Source organism: Gossypium hirsutum, chromosome A12 (assembly GCF_007990345.1).
Source record: "Gossypium hirsutum isolate 1008001.06 chromosome A12, Gossypium_hirsutum_v2.1, whole genome shotgun sequence".
Lineage (NCBI taxonomy): Eukaryota > Viridiplantae > Streptophyta > Magnoliopsida > Malvales > Malvaceae > Gossypium > Gossypium hirsutum.
Genome location: NC_053435.1, coordinates 105,049,887 through 105,073,373, shown reverse-complemented (window position 1 = coordinate 105,073,373; position 23,487 = coordinate 105,049,887). Strand labels below are relative to the sequence as shown.

The 23,487-nt window shown below is 35.1% G+C and overlaps 3 protein-coding genes across 3 annotated transcripts; 1 reads left to right on the top strand and 2 right to left on the bottom strand.

The window, feature by feature from the left end:
* Positions 1–241: 241 nt before the first annotated feature.
* Positions 242–2,281, bottom strand: LOC107947053 (uncharacterized). Its single transcript, XM_016881602.2, has 7 exons — positions 2,056–2,281; positions 1,558–1,941; positions 1,364–1,478; positions 1,175–1,256; positions 1,055–1,106; positions 887–941; positions 242–768 (listed from the first exon to the last, which is right to left on the bottom strand). The coding sequence occupies exons 1-7, from the start codon at positions 2,083–2,085 to the stop codon at positions 590–592; spliced, it is 897 nt and encodes a 298-aa protein (XP_016737091.2). The 5' UTR covers positions 2,086–2,281; the 3' UTR covers positions 242–589.
* Positions 2,282–2,522: 241 nt separating this feature from the next.
* On the bottom strand, positions 2,523–4,949 carry LOC121211149 (pentatricopeptide repeat-containing protein At2g33680). Its single transcript, XM_041083567.1, has one exon. The coding sequence runs from the start codon at positions 4,947–4,949 to the stop codon at positions 2,523–2,525; it is 2,427 nt and encodes an 808-aa protein (XP_040939501.1).
* A 3,373-nt stretch (positions 4,950–8,322) lies between these two features.
* On the top strand, positions 8,323–11,607 carry LOC107949024 (uncharacterized). The gene is made up of 3 exons (XM_041083568.1): positions 8,323–9,629; positions 10,662–11,204; positions 11,297–11,607. The coding sequence occupies exons 1-3, from the start codon at positions 8,679–8,681 to the stop codon at positions 11,396–11,398; spliced, it is 1,596 nt and encodes a 531-aa protein (XP_040939502.1). The 5' UTR covers positions 8,323–8,678; the 3' UTR covers positions 11,399–11,607.
* The last annotated feature ends 11,880 nt before the right edge of the window (positions 11,608–23,487 follow it).

The window sequence follows — 23,487 nt, the reverse complement described above, 5'->3', positions numbered from 1 at the left end:
TTATGAGTCTAAAATGCTCCTCCATAATATAAGTTCTAGCTCTTCAAAGCATGTTTTTCATGGAGGGAACAAATGTGCCAATGCTCGAGAGCAATTTAAAACCTTCTCCCTTAGATGTAGTTAACTTTCAAGACTTGTTTTGTGTCTGTTTTACTTCTCCCGGTTGCTTGAATCATCTCTCATTGAATGATGTCCACGGGAATGTTATGTACCGCACTTTAAGTTAGTAGATTTAATTTTTCAATATATCAAACAGTATCTACATATTTTTTTCATAGTTTTCTTTTTTAAAAAATTCAAATAAGTTTAGTTTCATTATGAAACGAATTAAAAAGAATAAATTGTTTAAATTTATTTTATTTCCAATCCCTAATCAAACAATGCATAAGTTTACTCTTTATATATATATATATATGAAGTCGCCTTACTGGTGATACCAAATGGAAATAGTAGGTATTTGTTTGTAGCTTAATGCTGTTGCCTTGAGCAAGCCTTCTATCACAGCCACCTCATTCTTAGAAACGTGGACTCGCCGTCATGCTCTGATAGAGCTGCCTTTGATGTGAGAAAAAAAACCCTTAATTTACCACTACCTGGAGAAAATCCTCGAGATGTAGACCACGATTTTGATGGCCAAAGCAAACAACCCCGCCATGAATTTCCCGATTCTTACGTAGCCTGCCAATAGAGGGTTTATCAAAGGTGCCACGAATATTGCGTAAATCTTCAGTAACCATTGTAATATTACATTCGGACTCTTCAAGAACCCTGAAGGTTTCAAACAAGAAAAAGCAAATTATATGGGACGTTATAATATAAAGCCAAGAGATTTGTGTGTATGTTTGTCATTTGAAGTTTTTAGTATATTGGTGAAAGTGTTGCGTACATTCGGCAACCTGCGGGAACTCGTCGAATATTGTAGTCACGTTCTTCAACAGGACCTGAATGAATCAACATATCGAGAAAAAAAGATGGTTCAGAACCAACAAACAGGAAGCTTAATTAGCCCTTGATTAAGTAGTGTTAAACTGAATGGTTCTCGAGGGGAGATTACCAGCACCACTCCCCCTGGTTTCAGAGGTGACTCGATAATGATCCGAGCTTTCCTGCATTGAATCGAAAGTTAGTGTCGATTAAAATGGCCTAAAACAGGCACTGATATGCTATACATTACTTTATAACTAATATTTCCCCTTCTTCCGAGCATTCGTAAAAGCTGCATCCTCTGGTGAAGGGAATCTGCGTCTGTTTCCATTCTGCAATATTATCAGAAAATAATTCCTCAGTCTCTTGTTAAAGCAAGTTACGATAAGAGTTAAAAGCTCAAGAAAAGGTGGTCGATATATCATATGTATATAGTTACCTAAATGCCAGTTTACTCCTGCAGTAAAACTATCTCCTTCGCAAATGTGTTCGATGATGAATTTCACGTTTTGACCCATGCTGCCCATGAGCAGATAGAAGAAATGAATAACCTCCTGCAAACTATGTTTCCATATCAGATATGACAATACATGTTGTAACTTAAATACGCAAGCAGAGACAAAGAGAGGTAACCCTTTTTCCGTTAAATGGGTTGTAGAAAGAGCAGTCCTCGATGTAGCAGGCTTCTGAGATATAACCCTCAAGTCCTTTCAGATTTTTCTCATTGATGCACATGTAGAAATCCTTGATTGTTTCAGCTGCAGAAGGTTGACCCAAAATTGACTCAATATCACTGTTCGATGACGACATGACCGAAGAGACTCCACGGTTGTAGGTTAGTTTATTTTGTTCCTGCTTTTTAATGGCCACCCCATTAGGCTGCTTCTTCGTTCTCTTTAGCTCAAGTCGGCGTGATGTTTGGGAAGGCAAGGGATTAAGGGCAAGGTCTGCCATTGCCCTCGGAAATGTCCTCTGCCTCAAGGCTTGGGCTGAGAAATTGACAGCAATAGCCATGACCTAACAAGGTGAGATTAGCAAAGTGATTTTCAGGTATTGAGAAAATGTAGTTTAAAGTAGGGTTTATGGCATTTATCACATGGTAGAGCAAGGAATAAAGTAACAAGTTTATACCTTTAACACCAAGAAAAGGCTTCCTTCCATTACCTTCTGAAAGAATCAAGGAATCTCCGTTAGGGGCTTTAGGCTGCATTTTGCTTGCCATGGGTTAAAGGAGGAACGGTTAACAGTGTTCTGTCCATGGACCATGATGGTTTATCGTCTTGGCCTTGAGGAACCAGAAGGTTCCTCGACCCTGGTTTTCATGGCTATTGCCATGTCTAACTAATGTAAAAAATGCCATGAACCCAATTTAACTTATTAATGTATTGAAGCAATCCCTGTTCTTCGTTGTTTGTCTACATTGTAGTAACTTCTTAGAATCCAAGTTAAAGTGCCAGTTTCTATTCAACTTGCCAAAATCCAAAAGTTCATCACATCAAATTAGATGATTGATAAGGTTGATGGATTAGAATTTAGAACATCGGAGAACCTAAATATTCTCAGTTGCAAAAGCTACGACAACGTATCTTTTTCAATGGTCATAAGTCCAATAAAAAATTACCATTTATCTTTGAATCTTGCATATGTTCATACAACTTTGACAGCTCCAAAAATATTGCTTTATGTTCAGGGTGCAACAGATCATCAGCAAAAAAGTAATGCATGGATCCTCTTAGTTGAATCCAACTAGAACCCGGTTCCTTGGAAACTAGTTTTTCCTTCATTTCTCTTCTCAATTTTCTGACAGCATTCCACATACCAGCTGAAGCACAAAGATTCGAAAGAAGAATATAGGCAGATTCATTATCAGGCTGCAGTTCAAGAAGTTTGGTGGCTGCAACTCTTCCCATATCAAAATTTCCATGGATGTTGCATGCAGATAGCAGAATCTGCCATATTCGAGCATCTGGTTCGATAGGCATTTCATCTATGGTCTTCTTTGCATCTTCCAGGAGACCTACTCGGCCAAGCAGATCAACCATGCAAGCGTAATGTTCTAAATGTGGGATTAGACCATGACACTCAACCATAGAGTTCATGTAACTCTGTGCTTCTTGCAGTAGTCCTGCATGGCAGCATGAAGTAAGGAGTCCAAGATAAGTTATCTCATCAGGTTCAATTCTACATACAGTCATTCTATCGTAAAGTCTGAAAGCCTCATTATAGCAACCATGTTGTGCATATCCTGTTATCATTGCATTCCATGCAGCCAAGTTGTCAACAGATGCATATCTAAAAGCCCTCTCTGCATCACTTATGTTTCCACACTTGCAGCAAAGGTCAATAACAGCAGTCTCGACAAAGCAATCTTGATGAAATCCAGATTTAAGAGCAAGAGAGTGAACGCCTCTTCCCTGTTCCAAATCTGTCATGGCACTGCAAGCTTTAAGAACGATGCTAAAAGTTTTGCTGTCTACTTCAAGTTTGGAATCCACTGTGTTTCGGAAGAGATCTAGACTATCAACATGACAATCAGCATTAACCAAAGTATTCAACATTGCATTAAGATGCATGACACTTGTCTTATCAACATCAGAAAATACCCTTCTCGACTCGTTACAGCTGCCGCACTTCCCATACGTTGCTATCAAGCAAGACACCACATAGTCATCCGACATGAATCCACATTTAATCATATAGGAATGCATCTGCACTGCAAGGTGCAAAGAGTTCGAGTCAGACGCCACTTTAAGAATGCTAGCAAGGGTATAACAATTCACTTCAACATTAGGACCACGCATATCAGAGAACATCTTAAGAGCAAGACTAACAAATCCATTATCCGAATATCCAGCAATCAGTGAATTCCACGACACAGAATCCTGAAAGATCATAACATCAAAAATGCACCTCGCATCATCCATTTTCCCACACTTATTATACATAGAAATCAACGCATTGCCAACAAAAACCACTTTCAAATACCCTTCCTTCTGACAAACTGCTTGGATTTGCCTCCCTAAACATGACAACCCCTCTCCTGCAACAGCAGACAAGACATTGGTCATTGTATATTCATTAACACCCAAACCTTTACGACGTAAGCTATTAAAAATTCCAAAGGCCTCGAATCCATCAAGAGCTGCTCCTATCCTTTCAGTCCATGAGACAATATCTGGTTCAGTAATTTCATCGAATACCTTAACAGCGTCCAATTTACTTCCACACCTAGCATACATGCTCATTACAGCATTGTTAAAATGAAGGGAACCACCACATAAAAATCCCATCTTTAAGCCAACCCCATGGATCAGTTGACCTTCTTTTACATCAAACAAGCCGCTGATCAAACCTGTCAAGCTAAATTCATTCAATTCAAATCCCAAATCCCTCAGTTTCATAAAAACTTGTCTACCCTTATCGAATTCCCCATTCCAAAAATAACAACAAATCATAGCCGTTAGAACAACATTATCAACATCAAAACAATCTCTAAAACACTTCTCAGCTGAAACCAAGTCCCCACTTTTAGCATAATTCTCAATCAATCCGCTAACCACAAAAGCCCCACTTCCAAACCCCAATCTCAAACAAACCCCATGAACAATCTCGTTTTCTTCTATTCTGTCACACCCTTTAACTAAACTGCTCAACGTGAACACGTCGGGCTTCAACCCCAAATGCCTCAACTCATTAAACAACCCAAGCACCGGCCCGACTCGGCCAAAACGAGCGAGACCAGAGATGAGTGAGTTGAAAGAAATTGTATCGGGGTTGGGGGTGTCGAGAAAGAAGGAAAGGGCGCGTGACAAGTCAGCATGTTTGGCGAAGTGGGAGATGAGAGCGGTGGAGAGAAAGGGGTCCAGAGAATGGCCTGATTTGATGAAATGAGAGTAGATTTGGTCAGTCAGGAACGGAGAGTGTGCAAAGAGAGAAGCTTTGAGAGCTTGAGGGTGGAGATTTTGAGATATGAGGACTTTGATGGAGGGTCCATGGCGGGTGAGAGTAACTGTTAGTTTCTTCATACATGTTGGTTATTAATGGAGGAGTTTGACCACTGTCATTTATAAGGTTTCGGGGTTTATGAGAGAATTTAGAAGTTTAAAGGAAAAAAAAAAAAGCGGTCTTGGACAGAGACTCAATGAGTAACTAAACTGAGCATTGTCTGTTGGATATAGTCATATAGCCCAGCTTTTGCACAACAATGGTCTGGTCCGATCCTAACCATACATTAACCCAAACATGCATTGCACATTTGCAGAGTCCCATATGTGCAAGTATAAGTCCATCACACGTTGTTAAATTTTAATTGACTGTCCATAACTTATAATGTTGTAATTTATTTATCAAAATTTTAATATTATACCAATCAAAAATTTAATTATTAAGTTGAGTGATAAATTTATAAAAAATTTATTTTGAGTGATTAAAATAAAAATATCTTAAAAATTGAGTAACTAGCTAAGTAATTTACCTAATTATAAATTCAAATTATTTATGCAATATATATTTATATGTTTATAATTTATCCATATTAAATTTAAATCAATATTTAAAATTTAAATCAATGATTAGACTGATATAATTATTTAATTAATATAATACAAATATTTTTTTAAATTTAGAGAAAAATTAAAAAAATCGAAAACTTTTTGATTGAATCAACCCTAATCTTTTTAATGGTTGTATAGATTCGTGGCATAATGCAGATCCTATTCTAATTTTTTCAATTATTAATTGGAAAAAGAATCATATCGGATTTAAAAGGCATGCATTAATCTAATAATCAACGTGGCAGCTGTGTGATTGTGTTGCAATCCAACCCCACCCCCCAACAACCTTACGGCTCGAAACATACAAACATCATCAAGAACAAACAGTAAAAGTCACTTCACAACATTAAACAACTATTTTGATGAACGGTCCAGATTGGGTCATTCACAAAACTTAAGGTGGGAACCGACACCCATAAGCACCCAGGCCCGTTCACGTGTGCCTCACTGACTGAATGCAAGCAAAATGGCCCCGACCCGGCTGTTTCCAGCTTTTCTATTTTTTATTTTTCATTTTTCCTTCAGGCTTTTTGCCAACTGCCAAAATTTTCCCCTGTAGTCTTTTAACGTTAACACATATGAAATAAAAATAAAAATTATACGAGGGATGATAGATGAATAATTTTTAAAAGAAGTTAAAATATATATGAAATAAAGTAGAGTATTTGATGTAATAAACATTAATAATTTTATTTATATATAATTAATTATAAATAAATATTAAAATTTTTAAATTTAAAATTTTAAGTCCAAAATTTTAAATTCGAGACATATATATCGATAATATATCAAATATGATTTCATAAATTATTATGATTTAAGAAACAAAAAATGGAAAATAAAGAGTAAGGAGTAATATCAGTTGCTTCTATGCTTTGGACTAAAATGGAGTAATATCAGGAATGGTCCCTCATCATTTTATCAAAATTTTAAGATAAATTCTTTTAAAAATAGAATAAATTAATAAAATAAATGACATTTTTTTTTAGCTCCAGCCAATTTCTAGACATGAAACCTATTAGTATTGTATTGAATCTGAAAAAAAAAATTGAAAGTAACTAATGCAAATATTTGATAAAACATGGGGACTATTTATGATATTTTTCCATTTGGCATTTGAACCAGGAGGTGCCGAATCCGCTGCTTTAGGGCGGACTTCAACTATTTCGTTAATTAATTTTCAACCTCATCTGTTTTGCTAAATAATTTCTTTATTTCTTTATTTCATATATATGAAAAAAAAACACCAAGTTATAGATGATATAGTTTTATAATTTAAATAATTTTAAATCTTGAACATTTTTAAAATATATTTTTTAATTTTATGTTAGATAACATTTAAAATTTTTTTCAGAAAATAATTTTTTAAAAATTAAACTGAATTAATGTTTAGTTAATTTACTAGGTAAAATTTAATTAAAAAAATTATATAAGCTCCAGAAATTGTATCGCAAAAGACCATCAGCTCAATTGGGAAAACACTAAATAATTTTAAAAATTTAAAAAGAGTAATTTTTATTTTAGAAATATTTATATCTTTTATACTTTTATAATATATATTATAATTTTCTCTTTTAACAACAACGCAAATATACTTTTATTTTCTCTTTTAACAACTCAAATATAGATTAATTTTTAAGAATCATAAAATAAAATTATAAAAAACCTTAATTTTACACTTATTATTTTAGAAAAAAAATATTTTTAAGAGAATATTTTAATTTAAAATATTAAATTTTTCAATTTTTTATATATAATTTTTTTTATAAATATATTAGTGAGAAATTTTTCACTTGTTACTAAATCTAGTATATTAATAATTTCCTTTTTCTTTTATGATAGAATATAAGTAACTTTCAACATAATAAACGCGCGTAATGGTTGGGTTAAGCTGAAAGAAAACTGTTTTTGTAAATTAACTTTCAAATAACGCATATTACATAATTAACTTTCAACATCTATCTCCCAATCAAAAAGGCAAAAGCTTTCATCATCTGTCGCTGTCTAACTTCAAATCTTTTGTTCTGTTGTTGCACTTCTATCTTTTATGCCTTGGATGGAGGTGTAATTGCTCAACACACACAACTCACCCTAAATTTACCCCTTTTTTCTTTGACGCATGACTCTTGGTCAAATTCTTCGGAAGATCCTTATATTAGGCATTATTTTTAGATTTAATCCTTCTATTATGACTTTTATTGTTTCTATTTTTTTTCTAAATGCAGTGTATATTTCTAATTATAATCTCTTCTCAATCTTTAAATAGAAAGAAAATTATATTTTTTTTGTGAAAAAAACATAACAAAAAATACAACTTAAGAGATTCTGAAAGACACTAAAAGATTTATCTTGTTGGATAGTCGAAACCACCACATCAAGAGAAACTTCAAAAATTTGGAGGGAGGTTTGCCAAGATAGGCTGATCTTTGCCAATTGGTCAGCAATTAAATTGCACTCTCTGGGGACATACTTGAATTCTCACTGATCTTTAGATTGTAAAACTCGTTTAAGTTTAAAAAAAATGTATTTAAACACATTTAAACTTACATCTTTCTAATTATTGTAATAGCAATAATGTGAACTGAGTTATTTTTTAAAACTTAAAAAAAAACATATTAAAGAATATAACTTATATTACTATTTAGAAAATAAAAAATATATATTTTTCTTTATTGCTTATATAAATCAGGATGATGTAATTTTCAAATGTATGGAGTTAGTTATAAAATTTTCAATTAAATTAGACCATTAATTCATTTAAACCCAATTGTCGGCTAAATACGTATATTTCCCGCCTTTAAGTAGAAAAAAGGTAGGGTCAGTCGTCACCTCCAAAATCTAGTACCAAATCCAAGTCGCTCACAGGGTTCTAGAAATCTCAGTGCATTACACCCCAAATTAATAAAATAATAAGTAAAAAGAATTACTTGGTATTTAATTACTTTGGACTTTGAAGGATCCCTTCTAGCGGTGGTTTGCAACCTGGCAACAATGCAAGCTCTCACCTTTACTCATCTGCAACTACAGCCTTCTTCCTTCCATCACCACTTTTCTCCCATTTTCATCTGATTTTGTTTTCTGGGTGCCATCTGATCTTAAAGTCCTTTTTCCCCCATTTTTAGATTCTCCTAGAGAATCCAACATTACATGCAAAAGTAAAGAGAAAATCTTTAATTTTTTTAACAGAATTTTGAAAAGAAAATGAAGGACGCCAAGAAAGATTCAGAAATGGTATGGGATCAGATTCAGATGAGGAGCCCATCGGGAAATCCGCTTGTTCTTGGACATTCGACCCGACCCATTCCCAAGCTCATGGTCTGGTTAATCCTCTTTGTTTCAGTTACCTATGTTGTCTACACTCTCAAGCTGCTAACGGCCTCAGTTCATCACACTTCCGATGATTTCCCGTTTACTTTATCCACCAGAACAGGCATTACATCTCCGCCGTCGATTCTCAATCAGACGGCTGAGACAACGTCGCCCCTTCTTCGCCATCGAGATGTCCGAGAAAAACTGGCGGTAGCGGTGCAAATGCCGAATAAACCGAAGCCGACGGAGATCCAGGACATCGTTTTCGGGGTCGCGGCTTCTTCCAAGCTATGGCAGCAGAGGAAAGAGTACATCAAGATTTGGTACAAGCCGAACAAAATGCGGGGCGTGGTTTGGCTTGACGATCGCGTGAAGTACTCTCCGGAGGACAAGCAAACCCTTCCACCGGTTCGTGTCTCCAGCGACACTTCCAACTTCGCCTACACGAACCGGCAAGGTCACCGGTCGGCGATTCGAATATCGCGGATCGTGACGGAGACGTTGAGGCTTAAGATGGATAATGTCCGGTGGTTCGTGATGGGTGACGACGACACCGTGTTTATCACGGACAATCTGATTAGGATTTTGAGGAAATACGACCATACACAGTATTACTACATCGGGAGCTTGTCGGAATCTCATATCCAGAACATTTTTTTCTCCTACGGCATGGCATACGGCGGTGGAGGTTTTGCCATTAGCTACCCTTTGGCTAAGGCTTTGGCGAAGATGCAGGACCGGTGTATTCAGAGGTACCCAGGATTGTACGGCTCAGATGACCGAATGCAGGCTTGTATGGCTGAACTCGGTGTCCCACTCACTAAGGAACTCGGCTTCCACCAGGTCGGTGACTCAGTTTGTTGAGTTGGTAAAGTGCATGCATTGTTTCTATTACTTTTAGTAACTTCAATGCTAGTATAAGTATCTCTAATAGTAATGTAATCGGGTAAGTTAATCCTAACTGAATTTAATACTGTGTGAGTTAATGAAGCATTTGTAGGGGTGTTGAAGTTGCATTTCACATTTCTATTTCAAGAAAATTTAATTCAGGTGCATGAAATAGGTTTGATGGTTCATTTGGGTAAAGATTATAATGCTGCCAGGAGCATAAAAATGAAAAAAAATCATTAAAATACTCTTAATAGCAAATTAAAACTGAGGGAGTTATAAATAGATATTTCAACTAAAAATCCAAAATATTTTGGATTACATTACTTGGAATCGGATGAAATCGAATTGGTCATTACTGCAACCGCGGTTTAATCATTGTTTGTCAACAGTAGTTTAGGTGTATGAACCTTGGGTGGTTGATTAGCTCAATGCATTTGGTTGTCAGAGCTAGACATAGGCGATGGGGTTAGGACCCGTGTGTTGGTAAGGTTTCGACCTCAGTTTGTTAGGTTTATGTGGTCTTTTGCTCAAGCTTTATGATACATGGCTATTAGACTGAAAGATGGAATTATTGACTAGTTGATCCTAAAGACATTGTTAACAAGAAGTAAAATGTTTAGCTTATCACAGCATTGAATCAACTATGTCTTTCAACTAAATTACAAGTTACGAAACGGTGTATCCCCATAAGGTAATTTGTTTAAGTTGGTATGGTGAAATGAATTTCTTGATGGAGTATTATGTGCAAGGCCTGCATACCTACCTGATTTATAGGTGGAGCGTGTAAGTCAATTTTTTGTAGTTTGGATGTCTATGTCACAAGGAAAGTGGCAGTCCTAGTAAGTTTTGGTTTTCACGTAGATGTTCATTGTTAATGCTGAAGCTGGATGACTCATTAGCCATTAGAACAACTTTTGCCACTATTATTAATGCGATGACTCGATATCTGATTCCAAGTGTTCCTTGTTGGTTGATTTGTATCAGTATGACGTGTATGGGAACTTGTTCGGACTCCTTGCTGCACATCCCATAACACCATTGGTGTCACTGCATCACCTTGATGTTGTCGAGCCTATTTTCCCCAATGTAACCAGGGTTGAAGCCCTTCAGCGGCTTATGTTGCCTGTAAAGCTGGATTCAGCAGGAATCATGCAGCAATCCATCTGCTATGATAAATCCAAGAGTTGGACTATATCAGTTTCGTGGGGTTTCGCTGTTCAAATCTTTAGAGGAATCTTTTCACCACGGGAGATCGAAATGCCTTCTAGAACATTCTTAAATTGGTACAGAAGAGCAGATTACACAGCATACGCTTTCAACACTCGTCCAGTTAGCCGAAACCCATGCCAAAAGCCTTTTGTGTTTTACATGTCAAAGGTGGGAATGGATTCAGAACTGAACCAAACAGTAAGCGAGTACGAGCGGCACCGTGTGCCTCATCCTCCCTGCAGATGGAAGATGGCTAATCCCGGTGCACTTGAAATGGTGATCGTCAATAAGAAACCAGACCCACATCTATGGGATAGAGTAAGTCACATTCTTCATTATTTTATTTACATTCCACATCAAAACATGAATTATTAAAAAAAATTGACATGATTTTATTTTATTTTTGGCAGTCGCCGAGAAGGAACTGTTGCAGGGTGATGGAATCAAAGGAACCAGGAACCATGGTGGTGAATGTGGGTGTATGTAAGGATGGTGAGGTTAGTGAAGTATAGTGTGATTAATGCTTTGATCATTTTAGGTGTTAGCTTTTCATCCTTAATTGTGTTTCCTATTATATTTATTAATTTATCTCTCAAGTGTCCAAATATTGTTTCTTTATGCAAGAATAGAGGGAGTGTAATTTGGAGAACAAGCAACAAATTATATGTTGTATAAAAAAATTGCAGTATTATAATACTAGCCTGTTTATAAGTTAAAAATATCTAAAGAGCAGACCTTGTTGGAAGCATCCCAGCCAGTCACATGAAAATGGTAATAATTTATTAATTAATGATGAAGTTTGACTATATGAATTGAGGCTAACGCAGTAATGTCTAAGTTAACATTCTATACAGTAAGAAAGGTTGCTTTTACCCTTTTGGTAGATGATGGGTATATTTAATGATGTTTTGCCAAAAGGAATCAGGTACAGTTATCAATTGGGTCAATAGAGAATTTATGTTGTCCGCCATTGTGTTTAATATAAGTTATTCAATATTAATGGTGGATTTAATGAGGGCAAATGGGCTTAAGAAATGTCGGTGCAAGTGCTACTGTCCAAATGTAAGGGCAAGAACGTGTATGCCCTGCACCTGGTCCAATAAGAAGATTACATGAAATGAAAGCCGGAAAATAAGTATGGCAACCAACCCTTGGGAAGTGGTTGGCCTGCAGATTACTGGTTTCAATTCCATGGTGGGACAAGAATAGTAAAATATGGTAGATCGTGTCGCCCAGTACGGTGGGTCCACTCATCATCAAATCTAATGCCTCGGCCTCATCAATCATCATGACTCTCCTTTATTGGATGGAAAGTTAAGACTAAAAAATAAGAAAAAGTCCAATTACTTTTTACTCTTTCATATATTCTTCAGATTAACTTCATACACATGAATAATATAGATATTACGAGCAACTCGCTACAAACAACCAAGTATGTCTGAGTAATCATAACAGTCACATATTGAAACTTGAACACACACATAATTGTTCATGATCAATCTTGAACTTAGATGTTGTTATTGACAATATCAAAACTTATATAACCATAAATTACAATTACAAATGCATATGAATAAATTATAATGGCGTTCAATTCTTAGAAGAAATAAATCTAGATAAAATTTACACAATATAGACTTGAAATCTTCATATGATTTAAACAATGATGTCTAATAAATAATGAATTTAAATATCAACATTCTCAACCTTTTAAGGTCCAAATGGGTTTGTTACAGGCATATTTTACTTTGGGAAACCCAGTGAGCTCATTAAGGCTACCTTAGTAACATGTGACAAGGGGTAAACGACATAATGTCTGTGCACTTATCACTGGACATCAATCACATTCCTACTTTTTTGAACCCAAAGGCCTAAAGCCCTTGCTTTTGGGTACTAAATTCTATTAAGGATCATTTAAATTCAATAGTCGATTATTCTTTTTTATTGATTTTCAATGCATTGATGGATAGAATCATCATTTATAACCATCTTATATAAATTTCTTAAAATACTCTTTCTCAAATTTTAATTTTACACAATTTATTCTCTCGGATTGTTTGATTTAAAAATTAAAATTTAATTAATAACATTTTAATCAAATTTTTATATATTCAAATTTTAAAGAATATATATTAATAATGTTATCAATTGAGTTTTAATTTTCAATCCAAATAAAGAGAGAATTAAATTTTTAAAAATAAATGTAAAAAAGATATAACATTTGGGTGCATAATTAAACCCACATCATAAGAACACATTTCCCCCCCTTTTTTTTCAATCTGCTAATATATTTGTTGTTATAATTTACCCATAGGAAATTATTAAGAGATTTAACATAATTACATGAAATTAGAACCTCGGGAAAATTTTAATTAATTCTTATCATTAACTTTAAAACTTAACATAAAAATTGAGACTTAATGTAACGCCCCCTAACCCTATACCGTCATCGGAACTGGGTTACGAGACATTACCAGTCAGTACAGTCCAATTTCGGTCATTAATTAAAATAAATATTTACACACATCCTAGTTTTAAGATATCGTCCTTTTAATGGGCCCTCGCGGTCCAATATGAACAGTAAATTTCAAAATTCATACTACATACCGTTGCCAACCATAATTTGCTCATTTCATGAGTACATCTACAACCTAAATGACTCTCATAAAACATCCTAGGTACATGCCATTACCAATAATTAACACACTTTACCTTAATGAATTCGGGATCGAACTGGGATGCTGATTCAACGTTCTATCTTTACTAAACCTGCGCACGGAAACAAACCGTACGCTGAGTATGGTATACTCAGTGGTATTTCCATAATCCGAACACTTAATAATATAACAATTAAACTTAAAATCACAATAACAATTATAAGTATTCATTTACTTGTTTTATAGATAAATTTTCAATTACTTACCATATAAATTCTATACAAGTCATATAACAAACACAATAACATATTTGTTCAATTCTTTTCATTTACTTACCGTATAAATTCTATACAATATATTCACAATTCACTTGTTTTCACACTTTATTTCTTAACAATATACCATTTTAATTCATTTTAACATCAATCATCATCCATTTGAACTTCACTCATTTCATGAACCTTTTGGTTCATGTTTTCAATCTCATATCTCAATTTCAATTCTCAATTCAATTTCTCATTTCATTCCAATAGCTCAATCAATCAAATTCACTCGACTTATCTTTTCACTTATTTACCCCTATTAACAAGACCCGGACCTTGGCGGATACACGGATCCAACCAAACACACCAATATGGCACCCAGTGCCTCATCGGATAGTTCGAAGCAATATTTGACACCCAGTGTCTCATCGGCCTATCCGAAGTAAAGTTGGTACCCAATACCTCATCGAATCTATCCGAAGAAATATAGTGACACCCAGTGTCTCATCGACTCGAGGTCGAAGAATCCCTGAACACTTCCAATCCTATGGCATGCCAACTATATCCGACTCAGCCCGATACTGTTAATAGGGTATTCAATTCACTTTCAATTTTTTTCAATCAATACACATTTTAATTAATCACATAAATTCATAATTCAATACAATTTAATTCACTTTTCAATAACAAATATCCAAATATCACAAATCTCATATTTAAAATTTTCAAACAATTTATATTTCAATTCAATTCAAATAATCAATATATATTCAATATTCAATATATATATCTATATATATACGCCAATTCAATCAATATAAATTCAATAATTTCATCACATACTATATCAATCCATTTCATTTGCAAAACACAATAATTCTTACTTCAAAACACTTAATATACATATTAAGAAATAAATTCAACAATTAAGTATTAGGTTCGGATTATAGAAATACAAACCGTAATTTTCGAGCTAACTCCCGTTGATTTTGTCTTGTCCTTTCTTAGCCGAGATTTCTGGTACCACATTGACTACGAAATTAATACAATTCATAATCATTAATACATTACTAATTCATATCTTGAGTTATAGAATTCTAAATTAAGATCCGCTAATTTTTCCTGAAACTAGACTCACAAATCTTCTTACAATAAAATTTTCAGAATTTTTGGTTTAGCCATTAAGTACAGTTTATTCTTTAAATTCACCCCTATTCTGCTGTCTGACAGTTTCGTCCCTTCTTCACTAAAAATTAATTATCTCACAGTACAGAACTCGGATAACATTCTTGTTGATTTCTAATGAAAATAGACTCATTAGGGATTCCAAACATATAACTTTAAGCCTCTAATTATTTTTATTCAATTTTTGGTGATTTTCCAAAGTCAGAACAGGGGAACCCGAATTCATTCTGACCTTGTCTCACAAAATTCATTATATCTCATAATTTACAATTCAATTGCTTATATCGTTTCTTCTATAAGAAACTAGACTCAATAATATTTAATTTCATATTTTATTCATCCTCTAATTCAATTTCTACAATTTTTGGTGATTTTTCAAAGTTAGACTACTGTTGCTGTCCAAAATAGTCTTAGTACAAAATGTTGATTTACTTTAATTTCAATTTAATTCTAACTAAATTCACTTACTTTGCTATCTTAATTCATACTTTATTTCTATTCAAATTTCATCCATACTCTCATTTAAATATTAAATTTCCAGCATACTTTCCTAATTTCAAAATTTCATCAATTTAGTCCCTACAACATAAAACTTATAACTTACTTTACAATTTGATCCTATTATCAATTCTAGCTTGAAATTTACTCAATTAAACCCTTAATTCACTATTTTATTCAACATGAACTATACTTGAAAATCTATAAACTCTCAAAATATCAACTTAATTTCATCAAAGTCTTGTTCCAAAGCTTCTAAAACATCAAAATTTAAGAAGAAATGACTTAATTGACTTACCAAATTAAACTTTGAGCCTTGAAACCCTAATTTTCCTTTTTCTTTTTCTTTCTTTCTTTCTCCCCTGTTTATTCTCTGTTTCGTTTGCTTTCATTCTGTTTCTTATGTTTCTTTACTTATTTATATAATATAATATATAATATAATATAATATAATATAATAATAATTTAATATATATTTTAACACATAAAAAATCTCAGATTTTTATGTTTATGCCGCCTCACTTAGGACAAATGGCATAATTTCCATTTTGGTCCTCTTCATTTTCTTTTATTCTACAATTCAACTTTCATCCTTTATTCAATTTAGTCATTTTTCCTAATTACTCTTAATTAAACTAAATTTACTTAATTAAACTCTAATTAACCACTCAATTGACTTCGTAAATATTTTTAATAAATATTTACGAATCCATTTTTCAGAAACAGAGACCCGAAAATACACTTTTTCGGTAACGGTAAAATTCGGGTCGTTACACTTAATTCGATTGATATTATTATTATTGTAACGATAAAAATTTAAATTTAATTAAATCCATATTATCTTCAGATTTAAAAAAGGATGAATAATGAATAAAAGTAAATATTTGTATAAAAAAAACATTATAGGATTTAATGTAGCGACGTAAAAATTTTGGTTTGGTCGCTAATTGTGGCAATTTATTGAAAACTTGAAAACTGAAGTTTGATTTTTTGAAACATAAACTGAAAAACAGAAATAAAGAGGGGAGTCGCCACCGATCCTTTTTATAGGTGTGATCGGACACCTAATAAATTTATTTTTAAAAACAAAAGAAGACCGAGTTTAGGTCTACGTTAAAATCAGAGATAAAGTAGGGCTCGGGAGTCAGTTACGCGCGAGGAAGGTATTAGCACCCTCGCGACGCCCAAAATTGGTATCTTTTAAACATGTGTTGTCTTAATTTTCAAAAAATGCAAGTTCAATTTAAATTCCAATTGTGATCCGATTTAAAAGACGAGAACTTTCAATTTTTTATTTTTGAGAAGGATATACCGTTTTAACACGAGCCGACAAATTCCATCCAACATAGCGATGAAATTTACGACTTAATGTTAAATCGATATATTGCCTCGATTAGTAATTAAAACATAAAAAATATTCATGAAATAAGAATTTAAAATAAATCAAAGATGCAAACAATGACATTATCAATGAAAAATGTTAACATAATACTAGAGCAGTAGCAAAAAAATAATAATAATATTTAAAAGAGAAATAAAAACCAAACATGAACAAGTATAAAGTACATTTAGTAATAATAATATAAGGTAATATATACATAAGATAATATGCAAAAATATAATATATGACATATATACATGATGTATAAAAATATAGTTGTAGGCCAATTTTAGCCCATTTACATCAAAACCCAATTTAGCTTTACCTAACCCACCAAAATTAAACCCAAAACTCAAAATCTTAACTACCCAAAGCCCAATTTACATTAAAACCCCAATGGCCCAAACCCTAAGCCCAAATCAAAATAAAAAAAACCTAGCCTACAACTTAAACTTTTCTCAACTAGCCACTCCTTTTCCACCACCAACTCCACTAGCCACACCTTTTCCACCACTAACTCCACTAGCCACTCTTTTTCCACCACCAACTCCACTAGCCACACCTTTTCCACCACCAACTCCACTAGCCACTCTTTTTCCACCACCAACTCCACTAGCCATGTAACACCCCTTACCCGTATTCCTTACCGGAACAGAGTATGATGTATTACTAAATTTTTAAAAATTTTCGACAGCATTCCTACTTATTTTTGCTTAAACCTCCTGCAAATTTAGAACACATTCCAATATACCAACCAATTTCATTTGTATAAACACACATATAGTTTAACTATTAATAAACACTACATTTAAAAGGGAACCATAACATATATTTACATGATGATCCCACATTACATAAAGTGTCTATACATGCCATAAAATTTCGGAACACTAGTAGTAAAATACCCCAAATGTGAAGGATAGTGTAGATGATTGTCTGACTTCGTTCCAATTTCCGAGTTGTTGGAAGTCACTTGGTGCAAAATATCGAAATTTTGCACTTCACTCCACTATCTTTTTTTTTCCTCGTTTGAGATAATCTTCGCGTCTTTCTTGATTATGAGCTTGAGAAAGCAAAGAAACCTTAGCTATGGCTTCCTTCAAATTTCGACAGCAACTAATGAGGAAGATGATGATTTTTGTCATCTTTTTCCCATTTTATTTTTTTATTACCAAATGACTAATATGCCCCCACTTAAAAAAAATCTATTTCTCTCATTTCTTATGTCTATTTTTGTCCATCAACTAACTAATGGTCTAATTACCACATAAAGACCTCCAATTTAAAATTTCATATCAATTAGATACTTCTACATATAGAACTCAACTTTTGCACTATTTACAATTTAGTCCTTTTGACTAAATTGAGTGCCCAAACGTCGAAATTTTCGAACGAAATTTTTACGAAAACTTTCCGTGAAATTGTAGATCATAAAAATATAATAATAACCATATTTTCCCTCGTCGGATTTGTGGTCCCGAAACTACTATTCCGACTAGGCCCAGAATCGGGCTGTTACAACTCTCCCCCCTTAGGGATTTTCGTCCCCGAAAATCTTACCGGAAAAGAGGTTTGGGTACTCTTTCCTCATAATTTCCTCCGGTTCCCACGTAGCCTCTTCCATTCCATGTTTTTGCCACAACACTTTCACTAAGGCTACACTTTTATTTCTTAACTGTTTGACCTCCCGAGCCAAAATCTTTATGGGTTCTTCTTCATAAGTCATATCTGGTCGAACCTCAATCTCTGTAGGAGAAACTATATGTGAAGGATCCGAACGATAACGTCGCAACATCGACACATGAAATACATTATGTATCTTTTCCAACTCTGGCGGTAAAGGTAACCGATATGCTACAGGGCCAACTCTCTCGGTAACTTCATATGGTCCAATAAAACGTGGACTTAGTTTGCCTTTACGACCAAATCTCAGAATCTTCTTCCATGGGGATACTTTCAAGAACACTTTATCACCCACTTGAAACTCAATTTCTTTTCTCTTTAAATCCGCATACGACTTTTGCCGATCTGAGACAGCTTTTAGGCAATCACGGATTATTTTCACTTTTTCTTCAGTTTCTTTCACCAGGTCGACTCCATGAATCCGATTCTCACTGAGTTCAGTCCAATATAAAGGGGTTCTACATTTACGCCCATATAATGCTTCATACGGTGCCATTTGTATACTTGACTGATAACTATTATTATAAGCAAATTCAACCAGTGGTAGATATTTCTCCCAACTGTCCTTCATTTCTAAAATACAACACCGGAGCATGTCTTCAAGAACTTGAATCACCCTTTCTGATTGTCCGTCAGTTTGCGGATGAAATGCAGTACTGAAATTCAATTTCGTACCCAAAGCTTCCTGTAACTTTATCCAAAACCTCGAAGTAAATCTCGGATCTCTATCCGATATAATAGATTTAGACACCCCATGTAGTCTCACTATTTCAGCAACATATAATTCAGCCAACCTGTCAAGTGAATAATCAATGCGTATCGGAATAAAATGAGCTGACTTTGTCAATCTATCAACAATTACCCAAATAGCATCTTTCTTCTTTGGAGTTAAAGGCAATCCTGTCACAAAATCCATCGTAAAACTATCCCACTTCCACTCTGGAATCGTTATCGGTTGAAGTAAACCCGATGGTACTTGATGTTCAGCCTTCACTTGTTGACAGATTAAACACTTTGATACAAATTCCGAGATATCCTTTTTCATGCCTGGCCACCAATACAACTTCTTCAAATCATTATACATTTTCACACTACCCGGATGAACTGACAAGTCACCACTATGTGCCTCACATAAAATGGTCTGAATTAACTCATCATTTCTTGGTACACATACTCTATCCCGGAACATCAAGCAATCATCTGAACCAATTTGAAAATCTGAGTCAACACCTGCTTCACACTGAGCTCTCTTGGCTTGCAATTTACTGTCATTCTTTTGAGATTCCCGAATTTGCTGAAGAAATAATGGTCTAGCTCTCAATTCAACCAACATTGAGCCATCATCAGATAAAGTTAACATCGTACCCATAGCTCTCAAAGCAAATAAAGATTTTCTGCTCAAGGCATCAGCAACCACATTAGCTTTCCCGGGGTGATAATCAATCACTAGCTCATAGTCTTTGATTAGCTCGAGCCATCTTCGTTGCCGCAAATTCAAGTCTTTTTGACTCATCAAATATTTCAAACTCTTATGATCAGTGAAGATTCGGCACTTTTCACCATACAAATAATGACGCCAAATTTTTAAAGCAAAAACAATAGCAGCCAATTCTAAATCATGCGTCGGATAATTCTTCTCATGCGGTTTCAACTGTCTCGAAGCATAAGCTATTACTTTGCCCTCTTGCATTAACACACACCCAAGGCCATTCAACGATGCATCACTGTAAATTACAAACTCCTTCCCGGACTCAGGTTGCACCAACACTGGCGCCTCAGTCAATAATGCCTTCAACTTTTCAAAACTCTGTTGACATTTATCGGTCCATTCAAACTTGACATTCTTCTGCAGTAACTTAGTCATAGGAGAAGCAATCATCGAAAATCCCTTGACAAAGCGTCTGTAATACCCAGCTAAGCCCAGAAAGCTTCTAACTTCTGTCACATTCTTTGGTGGCTCCCAATCAACAATTGCTGAAATTTTGCTTGGATCAACCCGAATACCTTCACTTGAAACTATATGTCCCAAGAATCCAACCTCACGAAGCCAAAACTCACTTTTGCTGAATTTAGCATACAATTTCTTTTCTCTCAGAATCTGCAACACAGTTCTTAAATGTTCTGCATGCTCAGATTCATCCCGAGAATAGATTAAAATATCATCTATGAACACCACCACGAACTTATCCAAGTACGGCCGAAAAATTCGGTTCATCAAGTCCATAAAAATAGCTGGAGCATTTGTTAACCCAAAAGGCATTACCAGAAATTCATAGTGTCCATACCTTGTTCTAAAGGCGGTTTCCGGCACATCAGACTCTTTAACTCTTAACTGATAGTAACCAGACCTCAAATCAATCTTAGAAAACACTGTTGCCCCTTTTAATTGATCAAATAAATCATCAATTCTCGGCAAAGGATACTTGTTCTTTATAGTCACCTTGTTGAGCTGACGATAGTCAATACAAAGTCTCATAGAGCCGTCCTTTTTTTTCACAAATAACACAGAAGCACCCCAAGGAGAAAAACTCGGTCTCACAAATCCTTTATCTGTCAACTCTTGTAACTGAGCTTTTAATTCCTTCAACTCAGTCGGAGCCATTCGATACGGTGCAATAGAAATCGGTGCAGTACCAGGTAACAGATCAATAGAAAACTCAACTTCTCTAATCGGAGGTAACCCAGGCAATTCCTCTGGAAATACATCTGGAAATTCACAAACTACCGGCACTGATTCAAGCTTCGACCCAGTAATATCCGTGTTCAGCACATAAGCAAGATAAACTTCACACCCCTTTCTCAAGTATTTCTGAGCAGACATGTGCGAAATCACCATAGGCAACTTATTCGGCTCCTTTGTTTCAACCCGGAGAATTTCACCGTTTTCACAATTTAATTCAAGAATTTTCTGTCTACAATTTACCTTGGCATCATGCAATATCAACCAATCCATCCCCAAAATAACATCAAACTCATCAAATGGTAACAACATCAAATTAGCCGGGAAACAGTGACCTTGAATCATCAGGGGACAATTCTTGCAAACCTTATCGACTAAAACATATTTGCCTAAAGGATTTGATACTTTAACTACAAATTCAGTGTTTTCAACAGGCAATTTCTTACTAGACACCAAATTCATGCATATATATGAATGAGTAGAGCCGGGATCAATCAAAGCAATAACATCAATATCATGAAGAGAAAATGTACCAGTAATCACATCGGGAGATGAGGCATCCTCTCGAGCGCGTATAGCATAAGTCCTGGCAGGCGCTCTAGTTTCTGATCCTCCAGCTGCATCTTTTATCACACTCTTACCACTGGCTTTGCTTCCCACATTTCTCGGCGGTCTCCCTCTACTAACAATATCACCCGATCCAACTCTTGGCAAATTTTCTTCCTCTCTTCTCTCAGGGCAATCTCTTACATAATGCTCTTGGGAACCACACCTGAAACAAGCTCGTTTAAATCCCCAACACTCACCAATATGTCGCCTGCCACACTGTTGACATTCAGGTCTGGTGTTTCCTACATTACCCACACTTGCCACTGAGGTAGCTCGAGTTGTAGTTCCGGAATATGACCTCCCTCGGTCTCTGCGTGAATACCCAACTGAACCGGTTGGTCGTGGATCCATCCCTTTAAACTTCTTCGGGTGAGATTGAAATGTTCTGCCCATTGACCTCTTCCTTACATCTCGAGCTTCCATCTCTGCCCTTCTCTTTTCTCTACTCAGCTCTTCAGCTTTGCAAGCACGATCAACTAATACCACAAATTCTTTTAACTCTAAAATTCCAACATGTAATCTGATGTCTTCATTTAGCCCCTCTTCAAATCTTTTACACATAATAGCCTCCGTAGGCACACATTCCTGGGCATATTTACTAAGCCGGACAAACTCCCGTTCATATTCTGCTACTGACATTCGGCCCTGTTTCAATCCGAGAAACTCTTTGCGCTTCTGATCAATAAACCGTTGGCTTACATATTTCTTTCTGAATTCTTCCTGAAAGAAGTCCCAAGTAACTCTTTCTTTTGGAACCACCGTTATTAATGTTTTCCACCAACGGTATGCCGAATCCTTCAATAAAGACACAGCACATTTCAAACATTCCTCAGGGGTGCAAGATAATTCATCAAATACCCGAATAGTATTTTCAAGCCAAAACTCGGCTTTTTCCGGATCATCATCAACATTGGCCCTAAAATCTTCAGCCCCATGCTTTCGAATTCTATCAACAGGTGGCTTACTTGATCTCACCAATTCGGCACTCCGTGGAGCTACGGGAACCGGTTGAGGAATAGGAGGGGGTGGAGGAGGAGGAACATTCGGATTTACACGGACATATTTTGTATACCAATCACTCATCATTCGGAGGAAGGCTTCTCGAGCCTCATCCTGTCCATGTGTCTCATGTCTACTCTCTTCATGCGCGGTCCCTTGTGCGGGAACCGGCGTGTTACTTTCAACATCATCTGCCATACTTCGATTAGGATCCATTTACTATATAAAACAAAATTTTAAATTGTCAGAAATCATCACACTATCACAATAATTTTATGGCATGTATAGACTGACTTCCACACGTATTTTATTGGTCCGAGAACCGACTAAACCGTAGCTCTGATACCACTAAAATGTAACACCCCTTACCCGTATTCCTTACCGGAACAGAGTATGAGGTATTACTAAATTTTTAAAAATTTTCGACAGCATTCCTACTTATTTTTGCTTAAACCTCCTGCAAATTTAGAACACATTCCAATATACCAACCAATTTCATTTGTATAAACACACATATAGTTTAACTATTAATAAACACTACATTTAAAAGGGAACCATAACATATATTTACATGATGATCCCACATTACATAAAGTGTCTATACATGCCATAAAATTTCGGAACACTAGTAGTAAAATACCCCAAA